At 43.5% G+C, this 12259-nt stretch overlaps 1 protein-coding gene across 2 annotated transcripts in view; it reads right to left on the reverse strand.

Moving 5' to 3' along the window:
- The window catches only part of FGGY (FGGY carbohydrate kinase domain containing), a 224942-nt gene that overhangs the window by 113505 nt on the left and 99178 nt on the right, over positions 1 to 12259 (reverse strand). For both annotated transcript variants that reach the window (XM_084852367.1, XM_084852368.1), the window contains one exon: positions 9855 to 9983. In XM_084852367.1, coding sequence (XP_084708493.1) covers positions 9855 to 9983 — 129 coding nt within the window. The remainder of the gene's footprint in view (positions 1 to 9854; positions 9984 to 12259) is intronic.

Consider the following 12259-nt stretch of genomic DNA (forward strand, 5'->3'; position numbering starts at 1 on the left):
ATTCATGGTTGCTCCCAACAGCCTTCATAACTGGAGGTTTATGTCCAGGGTGTATCATACACACAAAGAATGTATTCATTTGTGAAGAGCAGAAACAATCACAACTTCCTGCTAGCAATTAAACTTTCTCTTTTAGTTTATCCTGTGGACAGACAAATATGCCACATTGTGTTAAGGGTACCGCATAGAGATGGCCAACAGAGAATTTCCTGTACAAAGAAGTGCTATAATTAGAAGTGCACAAGGATGTTTAGAATGCTTCCTGTGTCTCAAAATTGTATGTTAATGAAAGTAAGGATCACCACTACAACTTGTAGATGTATGATTCACATTGTTATTAATGAGTCACAGGGCAAAATATGTATTAATCACAAAGAAAATATGCTTGGAGGGAAGTTACATCATTGAGGTAATCGGAGAGTTGGATTAACAGGAGGTCTACATATGTTTTGTTTCAGTATGTGTACACTTTGCTGTTTGCCACAGGGCTATCTAAGATACTTTGGCCTATCTCAGACATAGGCCAAAGTTATACTGTGCATGCTTGGTTTAATTCTGAAGCCAGAATGCTGCCGGGGTAGGGGGGCTTTAACCCTATGTTGTGGTTCCTATCCAGATTGTGGGGTTGATATCTGCAAATTACATTGCCAAAGAAGTGGTCCAATAAAACAAGGGCCGTTAGAGAATGGGGGACATAGGGAGGAATAGAGGGCACAGATGGAGGAAGCAGAGGGATCAGGGTCTTGCACTACCGTTCTGAAAGCAGAAGAACAGCTCAAGGGCTCTGGCTCCTGCTTGCCCTTGTGTTGGGGAAGGAAAATGGGCGCTGGTGCCCTTATGATGTCTTTCTGATGGCAGAAATACAATGTGAGGGCCCCAATCCCTGCTGTTCTTTTTTGCATGGTGCAGAAAGAACTGTGAGGGCTTCATGCTGATATTCTGTCTTCAGAAATGGAGTCCAAGTGGGGCACAGGGAAGGTACGAAAGATTGCACCTGGAGCTTCGAAGGTAGAGCAGCTCAATTGTGCCCCTCCTCCAACTTGCCCCACTAGGGATGTGCCTGGTATGCCGTAATTAATAGTCCACCATGGGGAGAAGTGATTGCAGAGGGAGAAGAGGGTGACATACACAGAAAGAGGACAACAGGAAGACTGGCAAGAACTGGAGGAGTCTTCTGTACAAATCATAATCAGTTCCAAAAGGACAAATGATCCATCTCAAAAGAGAGAGCCAGTATATATTTATGGTATATTTGGTAGAGAATTGGAATTGCAACAGTGAGCCCAGGTTTCAAATCCTTGCACAGCTATAAAGCTCACTGGGTGACGTTTGGCCAGTCACTCTCTCTTAGTCTCTCCTACACCACAGAGCTGGTGTGAAGATAAACAGGGAGGTGATGAGAATCATGTAAGCCACTTTGAGGAGTATCCTTGAGGGAGAAAGTTGGGATAAAAATGTAATAATAAAAGAATTGGAGTTTAATGTGTGGATACTTGACACATCTGTTTTTGTCCTCTGCTTATAGTTATTTCCATAATTATTACCTTAAGTTCAGCATGCCCATAATTATTACCTTAAGTTCAGAGTCCCCCAGTGTTGTGACAGGGAGCTGGTAAAATCAGAATGTGTGTATATAGCGAGGGAGGCAACAAAACTGCACCTGTTGGCATGCTAGCTTCCTTCTGTGGAATTTTAAACAAACCACCATGCTAATTATACTGGCATAGGAGTTTTCCCATTGTAAAAATTAAGACTAAGCAATTAAGATTGCTGAGGTTTAGGAGTTAGAAGAGAGAAGTTAGAGAGCTGGGAATAATTAGATAAATTGCATTTTGTGAGTAGCCATCATAAGGCAGTACAGGACCAGGACAACGTGGGGTATCTCTGCTGGTCCCAGGCACTCCATCCTCATCTGGATTTGGGCCTGAAAGTCCAGTGGAAAGTGTGGGTGCATGGAGGGTAAGTTGAAAGCAAGCACAATTTGATGATTGCACAATATCATCACTGATCACTGGGCACAATCGTTAAAGCATCAGGCTAAGCTTCCAATTTCCCGGCTTTGTGGAGCTTGAGCCAACAGCTTTAACTCTGGTCTTGAACTGGCAGGATTTTTTTAAAATCATTCCATATGTATAAGGTCAGGCTATATGCCCCATTGAAAGGTATGGATTTAAAATTAGTTGCAACTAAACTGCTCCATTGTTTTCAGTTGTCCTTCGTCACAACTGAATTTAGCTGGAGTAGGGCCAAAGTCTTTAAGAAATAGTATAGTTTAGAACAATAATCTCTGGAATCCAACAACACTGGCAGCTACTTTTATTTCCATGGCATTTTACTTAAACCATAATCCAAATACTGTCTGAACCATATCCAATTTGGGCTCTCAGACCACCAAAAATACGTATTTTTCAGTAACCAATTTCAGATGGAACGGTCTGGAGTTTGAGATTCAGATGAATTACTTGGATTTGCACATCTTGCCAGTGCTTAAAAAGATGCACTGGCTCTCAGTCTGTTCCAAACACAATTCAAAGTCTTGGTGATCACGTTGAAGCACTACCTGAGTTGAGACCTGGGTAACGGAATTACTGTTAGTTCACACATCAACCTACCTATGTGCTGAGATCATCTTCAGAGGCCCTTCTCAAGGTGTTCCTGTGTCTGAGGTAAGGCAGGTGGCAAACGGGGAGGGAGCCTTCTCGGTTGTAGTGCTCCTTTTAACGAATTTTCTCCCTTGCTTAAAACCTATGTTAATGTCTTTTCAGCACCAGGGAAATACCTTTTTTATTTTTGCAGGTCTTTTAACTTATTTTTATGCTGCTTGCTTTTAATTTCTCTGTTTTATAATTATTGCATGTTACCATCCTGGAAATACTTAATGAAGGGTGCTCTACATATTAATTAATTAACTAATCAATTAATTACACATTTGTGTCCCTTTAAGAGACAAATGCCAAATTGCCATCCTTCCATTCTCTTCTTTTTGTGGTACCAAATTCCAGTGCCTGGAATACGACAAATCCATGGATGGAAACAAAACATTTCTCACTTCACATATTTATTTTGCTCAATATTTATGTAGAAAAAGAGAATTTTCACAGGGTTTGGGATGAAATTTCCCCAGTCTTCTACATGTAGCACTAGACTGGGCAGATGGAATGTCTTTAATGAATACATGCTTAGGGCAGTTTTAGTTCCCCTTTTGAAATGAACTCTGGGGTAGATTAATGGCAGAATGGCAGAAAGAAAGTTAAATTGTAGTCCTCAGTATTCCTTGTAGTCAGTGGTACTTATTTCCAAACAAAAACATTTAGAATTGGGCTCAGAAGCCACTTCTAACTGTTCTGTGTTTCACCTGGCAATTAGACCCAACTGCATCCTGTCTCACTTGGTTCCACCTTCCCAGCAACTATTTTTAAAAGGAAGAAGCTGCCAGTAGGATCTATGGTCTTGCCTGTTGTTTGTTTCCATGTTCTGTTTACCTTATACTGCTTCTCTGAATTTTGATTTCCCTCATCACCCTTTGACTCTGCTTTCAGACTGATTGCTTCTTCTGGTGAGAAGTTCAGGGCCTGATTCTTGTTAGGGCAGCAGCATGCAGAGAGGGGAGGTTTAATCCTTGCTTTCACAGCAATTGTCCCAATGAAAATTACCACCAAAATTACCTTCTTCTGAGCTTCCAGGGTTAATAGCAGGAATGTGTGTGAGGAGATAATTTTCATCAGGATTGCGGTAGAGGAAGGAAAGTTTCAACTTCCCTTTCCTGCATGCTGTGTTGCAGTGAAAATCACCTACTCGCACCTTCTTCTTCTTCTTTTTTAAACTAGACATGGTTGCTAATTATGTGTTTTACCATCACGTCTAGTCAGTGGTGCAGTGGTAAATTTTGAAGTGTGGGGCTCATCATGACTGTCCCCATAGCCACGCCTCCAAATATGAAAATGCAGGCAGCCGCGTTGATGCATATCAAGAAACCAGTTCTAGCAGTTTTCATCACTACCAGGAGCTGGTCTTTTGTAAAGCTCATGAGCTTGAAGTCCAGGGCACCCCAAAATACAGAGATAGCTCACAACTATATATTGTTGCTCAGAAAATGCATCATCACCACCACTACCCACCCACAGCCCACTTACCCACCCACAGCCCACCTACTGCAGCTAAGCTCAAAAGGAACAAGGAATTCGGGGGGTGGAGTGGGCAGGTAGCAGATGACATCAGCATCCCTGCTAATAGACAAAGTGCCAGCACTGCATTCCGGCAAGCCCTGGTTCAGCTAAACCACTGCATCTAGTTTGGCCCCTAATGCCTTTTCAACTGGATTTTGTTTGCACTTATTCTTTGTTCTTATACTGCCAAATCTGTGAGACTGGACTCGGTGCTTAACACACTAGTATTCTATCCCTAACCTGTTTTGTGCCATGCGCAGTGGTGGCCAGAGAAAAAGTTCCTAGGCAAGACAACCAGCAGCAACTGCATGACAGTCAACGAGGAAAGGGATTCCTTCTAAGGTCTTAAAGCACTCTGAAGTGGCTGTGGAGGCAGGGAACACCTCAGTCAGCATCATGCTCAGTCAGCATCCTGCAAGCGTACTGTTGGTGACTGGATGTCACTCCTGGCATAGTGCAAGCTGCTGCTGTCCACAGGTGTTAATACACAGTCAGTCACCGTGCCCTAACACCAGGGATCGGCATCTGCAGATGTGGTCCTGCAGATGTTTGGGCCTATAACTTCCATCGGCCCTATACAGCATAGCCAATGCTGGCCAGGGCTGGCCATCCCTGCCTTAAAGAATGCTGATTGAAGTATCCCCTACCTCCACCACCCCCTGGAGGTACTTAAAGGTATGGGTCGAAATTCCCTTCTTCCCCACCCCACCTCACCCCAGCAAACCACGTCAACAGGTGTCATTGGCTATGTGCACTGCACTCAGCAATCAATAGACAGTGCTTTTACAATTGTGAATGTGCTGCTTCACTGTCACTTATCTAGCAAACTCCACTGGTGTACACATCTCATGTTCTGCACAGACAAGCTACTGGGCAGTGTGTCTTCCTAATTCTTTCTTTTCACAATTATATTCCAACTGTTACATGTTTGCCAAATGCAACTTTCCTACCTGCGTCACTTCAGTTTGCTGGTCTTAGGTTATTCCATAATAAATAACATAATTAGTTGTGGTTCTAGGTTGACCTTTGGTGCCCATTTACTGTGTAACCGGAAAGGACAACCAAGGGTTAACCGAATGTCAAGACTAACATGTGAAAAGGAAAACAGCTGAGAAGATTTTTAGTAGCCCTAAGTTCTGGCATGGCATCTTCCATCTCTAAAATAAACACACACATGCACAGCCTCTCTGGTTTAATACTAAAACAGGCGGAGCTTGAAAATGGAATCGTGCTGGATTATAAACGAAATGCACATTAAACTATTTAATGTATCTATTATGGAGAGTATCAAATCTCTTGAGTCTGCTGTGGGCAAATATTTTCATCCCTTGAGGCTTAGTGTTCAAAACCTAAGTTCATATCTGGCATTTAAAATCAAGTGGCCTCATTTGCACCGGCCTCTCCCACCGTGGTTTCTCTGTATCCCTGAGTTTGCAGTCATATAAACTTGTAATAGTGCAAAACAAACATCCTGCCCTTTGCTGAGGCCACATTTGACTGGAGATGCCAAGAATGTAGCAACTTATTAATCCGTCCAACTGATATTCGTTGTAAAAAGAACTTTAGCATTCTACAGATTTGGAACATATATTTTGGAGAGCTGTCACAACATGGCTCTCTTATGCTTATATTCAGGCCAGCAAAATTTCTTGCAAATTTCCTTTCTGACAGACCTTCTGAACAGTGGTCCTGAAGACAGGGACAGTTCCATTCCCAGTTTCTGGAAGAAGAGACCCTGTTCATACATTGAGCTAGGGCAGCATCAAATAGTGTGATGCACAAGCCCCTGCCCTGCACCATGCAGGCAGCTCCAGTATGAACCAGACCCTTGGGATAAGTGCCTAATTATAGAATCATAGAATAGTAGGGTTGGAAGGGGCCTACAAGGCCATCGAGTCTAACCCCTGCTCAATGCAGGAATCCAAGTCAGAGCATCCCTGACAGGTGGCTGTCCAGCCTCGTCTTGAATGCCTCCAGTGTGGGAGAGCCCACCACCTCCCTAGGAAATTGGTTCCATTGTTGTATTGCTCTAACCGTCAGGAAGTTTCTCCTGATGTTCAGCTGGAATCTGGCTTCCTGTAACTTGAGCCCATTATTCTGTGTCCTGCACTCTGGGATGATCGAGAAGAGATCCTGGCCTTCCTCTCTGTGACAACCTTTCAAGTACTTGAAGAGCACTATCATATCTCCCCTCAGTCTTGTCTACTCAAGGCTAAACATGCCCAGTTCTTTCAGTCTCTCTTCATAGGGCTTTGTTTCCAGTCACCTGATCATCTTTGTTGCCCTCCTCTGAACCCTCTCTATTTTATCTACATCCTTCTTAAAGTGTGGTGCCCAGAACTGGACACAGTACTCCAGATGAAGCCTAACCACTGCTGAGTAGAAGGGAACTAGTACTTCCCAGGATTTGGAAGCTATGCTTCTATTAATGCAGCCCCAAATAGCATTTGCCTTTTTTGCAGCCACATCACATTGTTGGCTCATATTCAGCTTGTGATCGACAACAATTCCAAGATTCTGCTCGCTTGTAGAGTTACTGAGCCACGTATCCCCCATCTTGTAACTGTGCATTTGGTTTCTTTTTCCTAGGTGCAAAACTTGGCATTTATCCCTATTAAATGTCATTCTGTTGTTTTCTGCCCAGCGCTCCAGTCTATCCAGATCACTTCGAATTTTGTTTCTGTCTTCCAGTGTATTAGCTATCCCACCCAATTTTGTGTCATCTGCAAATTTGATAAGCATTCCTTGTACCTTCTCCTCCAAGTCATTAATAAAAATGTTGAAGAGCACTGGGCCCAGGACTGAGCCCTGCGGTACCCCACTCGTTACCTCTCCCCAGTTTGAGAAGGTCCCATTGATAAGCACTCTTTGAGTCCGATTCTGTAGCCAACTGTGGATTCACCGGATCGTTGTTTCATCTAGCCCACTTTGAGCTAGTTTGCTCATCAGGATACCATGGGGCACTTTGTCGAAAGCTTTGCTGAATTCGAGGTATATTATGTCCACAGCATCCCCACAGTCCACAAGGGAGGTTACTTGATCAAAAAATGAGATCAGATTTGTCTGGCAGGACTTGTTCTTGACAAATCCATGTTGGCTTCCAGTAATCACTGCAAGGGCCAGTTCCTCTTTGTGGGCAGGGGGGTGGGGGGAGGCTATTTTATCTTAGCCCCCTGTTGAATCTATGAAATAGGACAGATATACCCACTGATAATGGCCAGTTTATCCCTTGACTGTTTATGCATCACCACTGTTTAGTTGCTGGAGGAAGATGTGTATTGCCTTGCTTGGAAATACAAGCCTTGGGCACTCAGAACACTCGCGCTCGCGTCAAGTACAAGGCAAGTATTATGACCCTCCAAATCTTCTCCAGGTTTTAATGTGAGCCAGAGAAGAATCCCACTCCTTTCTCTCTTCTAATCAGTCATCCCCCAACTCTCTTTCCCTCCCACCCATGATCCTCCAAACCCATCCCTCCCACCCACTGTTGGCGGACATTGTTGCTGCTGCTCCCACAGCCAGAGAAAAGTGGGAAGAAGCAAAGTTCCTCCCACATGCACAGTGGAACAGGGCATAAATAGACCTAGGCAATTTAGTTTTCCACGGGCCACTGACACAAGATTCCTTAGGAAAACTATATTCTGCAGGCCTGCTTGTCCCTGGCACACTGCATAGCAGCAAATTAAGCACTAGAGGGAGAAAAAGATCTCCCAACTTTCTTTCCTCCTCCTTGACTACGGCCACTACAGCAGCCACTGCCACTAAGTAAGAGGGTGAGAGAGAAGGAAAGGGAGGCTTTAGAGGATCATTGGTAAGTGTGTGTGTGTGTGTGTGTGTGTGTGTGAGAGAGAGAGAGAGAGCGAGAGCGAGAGCGAGAGAGAGCGCGCAGGGGGGTGTATGGGGGCATGGGAAATCCAATTCCAGTGCAACGCAATTAATCCCTTCTATCTTGACCTTCCATATAAAAATGAGAATTTCTTTTTTAATGTGTTGCTCTCCAGTTCTTGGCTGGAAATGAACCACAGAACCCATTTAAATCCCTAGAAACAAAAATGACTGGACTAAAGAAGTAAAGGACAATGCCTGGCATCAATCTGAATTTCACCAGCAAATAGGAATGGGAAGCATCTTCCATCTTCAAGACTACTTTCCAGAGGAAGTTCTACCCTGACCCTACTCATCACAAAGGAAGCAAATATCCCTACTTCTAAGAAGAAAAAAACTCCAAAAACAAATTCTCGATATGCCAGTTGATTTCCCTAGCCTACTGCCATCAGCTGACTTACCATAATCAAATGCAAACTCTCTCTACTTTCTAGGGAATACAGAAAATGTCATGGGTTAAATCTAACGTTAGTCCTACTTAGAGTAGACCCACTGAAATGAATAGCTCTGGATGGAGCAATCCTATGGCCCCTAGACATTGTCTGAGTGGCCACAGGACACTGAGGTTTCACCCCTCCAAGGTCAGAGACAGCACTCCAACCTCGGAGGGGGGAGTCAGAGATCTGATCCCATTTCTCATAGTTGTCGTGGAAAGAACTGTCCCGGCTGCCTTCCGAGGTTGGAAAATCAACCTCTAGAGGGGGGACGGGGCGCTTCGGTGGGTGGGAAGGACACTTGAGAGCCCAGGATACAAGTTATCCTGAGCCTCTTCCAGTCTCCTTCCGTTGCCCTCTGAAGCACCCCAGCTAGATGGACAGAAAAGTTTGTCTAGAGAAATATGCAGGGTGGGAGGACAGGGAGGCAAAGATCGCCACTGCCACTCTCCTTCCCTGCATTGGATGACTGGAACCCTCCAAGTTTGGGATTTTCTGATCATTGGGGGCAAAATCAATAGGATTGTGCCCTAAGTTAGCCATTCCTTTTATTACTGTTTTAGGGTGCAATCCTATGCATGTTTAAACAGAAAAGAGTCCTACAACTCCCAGCTTTTCCCAACCAGCCAGGTTTTATTTGTCTAGAAAGATGGTGTACAAATCAAATAAATTTCAGTGGGTTTACTCTAAGTAGGACTAACATTGCATTTAATCCCATACAACCGCTCAAAGTATTTGTGGGGGCTCTATAGTAATGAAGTTGGGTTAATTTACTAGACATGGACTTAACATGACAGGTTGGTCAAAGGTGCTACGTAACCGTATTTTACACACGAAGAACGCATGAAGCAAATAACATGGTAAGTCAACATACAGGAACTTTTCTGTTTTAACTCCCTTATGTCAATGGGACATCTGCATTATAACCAGGTAAATGTATGCAACCTTACTTTTAAAAATATCTGAATGTTGCCAATGTATTTAGAGCAAAAAGACGATGGAAAGTGTTGAGATATATTGAACAAGATTACAGGTGTCAGAAGATTATAGGACTGGAATTGCTCTGAAAAGCCATTTAAATCCAATCCCTGCATATGACCATTATTGCTCTCAGTCATCCTAACTGATAGCCATGTTGTCCAAAGTAGGATGCCAGTATAGTATACACATGCTGATCTATTCTGATTAATAGTTTCTTCAAAGTCTTCCTGGCCATAAGCCTGTTTTACTTGATTCTATCCACTTGGTCACAGAAACTGAAAATACATACAGAATGCTTCTGTCCTGCCCTGTGGGCTCTGCAACACGAGCCTCTGCTTACGCGAGGTAAGTGAGGCAGAGCAAAGACAGCCATTATCTCAAAGAATACCTATTCCTCCAGCATGAGCATCAATGAGAGACGAAGCTACCGCAATCCCCTTAGGAAGGCCCAGGTCTTTTGCAGCTTCTGGTGTTAGACCATTTCCAACTGGAGCTCCCGGAGTGAGAACTTCATTTCCTGAGCAGACACAAGGAAAAAACATGCACAAAAATCAAACATTTTTGTACCAGCCTGTTGGAGACAAACACTATTTTTTCTGTGCTTGAAAGTGATCCTTTGCCCTCCTTCTGTCCATGAACTGATACACCCTTCACTTTATTTACCAAGCACAGATAATACTCCATTTTATTTTTAAACACACACATGTTGTGAAACGCTAATCATAACAGTTCAACAGTTTATATCAACAGTATAATTGCATTTTTCTAAGATTCAGATAAACATGGATGCCTTACTCGTACAGCTACACTTGTGTCGTTTTCAACAGAGTATATGTGCCATTTTAATAGTGTTCAGTACTTGGGTGGAAAACAGTTACTATTCCCTCTAAGAAAACAGTGCAATGTTTTGTGGTTTGTTAAAGCTAATCTCATATCCACCCAAAGGCTTTCACATGAATCCTCTGTGGCCAAGGTCAAAATGGTGTGGACTTAAGACATAACTAGCACTGTGAAGGCCCTGGCTTCTATGGCTGAAGCGAAGTGTTCCAAACACAACTTCCTTTTGAAAATGAACTAGCACATCCAGAGAAAATGTGTGCACAGTGCCTTGTGTAATTAAAGTTTGCCAGCCTGAGACCTGACTAGAATGTACACGTGAGTGGGTTTATTGTGGTAGTTAAGAGTTTGAGCTGTGTGCCAGAAAGTTTGAATTTTTGGTTAAGGGAAGATGCTGAATAGTAAGGTAAGCAGGAATGGATGCCACTGCCAACGCAGACAGGATCCTCCAACACAGTACAGAAGATGAGGTCAAGAATGGGGACAGAAAGAAGGCAGAGCCCAGAGGTAGTCCCCCATGCTATTTAACATCTATACAGAGCTGCTGGAGAGATTATCCAAGGATCTGGAGTATGTTGTCATCAATATGCAGATGACATACAGCTCTATTTCTCCTTTTCATCAGTTATACCAAGAACGCTGCTGATGTCCTGAACTAGTACCTGGAGATAATAGTGGGCTGGATGAGGGCTAATACACTGAAGCTTAATCTAGACAAGTTCAAGAGATAGATCAACTTTGTAATATGGATACAGCCTGTTTTCCCCTTGAAAAATCATGTTTATGGTTTGGGGGTACTCCTGGATCTGGTTTCACATCTGGATGGCCAGACAGCTGCTGTGGGCAGAGTGCCTTTGCCCAGTGTAGGTTGGTGTGCCAGCTGTGCCCATTCCTGAGAAGAGAAGATCAGACCAGGCCATGATAGCACATGCCGTAGTTACATCTAAGTTGAATTACTGTAATGCCTTCTACACGGGAACTTCAGTTGGTCTAGAACGTGGTACCAAGGATGCTGATGGGTGGTCACCCATAGGATCATACCACATCTATCTTGCAACAATTGCACTGGTTGTCCATTTGTTTCCAGGCAGAATTTGAAGTAGTGGTGATTACTTTTAAATCCCCATTTGGCTTGCGTCCAAGATAGCTGAGAGAACATCTCCTCCTCCTCCTCTTCCAGCCTGCCTGTTCCCTAAGATCTATTAGAGAATCCATACTGCATTTCCCTGAGGCACGACTGCTCCGAACAAGAAAGAAGGCCTTTTCAGTGGCTGCACCCAGGATGTGGAAATCCCTTACCCGCAGAGATCCATTTGGCCCCCTCTCTTATTGTTTTTGCAGACTGGTTCAAACATTTCTCTTCTGGCAAACATTTGTCTTATCAGGCCAATGGCTTTTGTGTAATAGAATGAATGCTTTTCTCTACCAAACCTGTTTTGTTTTTGTGCTGTTTTATTTTTTTCCTATGGGAGCTGTTTTTAATTGTTGTAAGACACCATGAGCGATACAAATGCACTGAAAAGATGGGGTATACGCAACTACAGTCAACACTTTCTATTTAAGCTGTATTCAGCTGTGTGCATCTTAGTTTTTTCATCTGCTTGGGAAGTAAAAAGGCAAAATTATGAGAGTCAAACAACAAGGCAACAATCCTCTAACTTCACTGCTGGTACTGGGAATTATACAGTACTGACAATCAAGCAGTCATATGAGATTTAAGGGAATTAAGTAGTGGTCTAGAGATATGAGTCTTGCCTTGTGTGCAAGAGGTCCAGAGCTTAATTTCCAGACAAGCCCATGCCTTGGGGAAAAGGTTCCCACATAGTTTTGGTAGCACAGTTTGGCATACAGAATGTTCCATGTTCAATCCTGGCATCTCTAGTTAAAAGGATCAGATAGCAGGTGATGTGAGGTCATCTCCACTTGAAATTCTAGAGAACCCTGCTGGAGTAGACA

This window comes from Heloderma suspectum, chromosome 4, assembly GCF_057233095.1.
Source record: "Heloderma suspectum isolate Gila_16-S chromosome 4, 16-S_ref, whole genome shotgun sequence".
Classification (NCBI taxonomy): Eukaryota; Metazoa; Chordata; class Lepidosauria; order Squamata; family Helodermatidae; genus Heloderma; species Heloderma suspectum.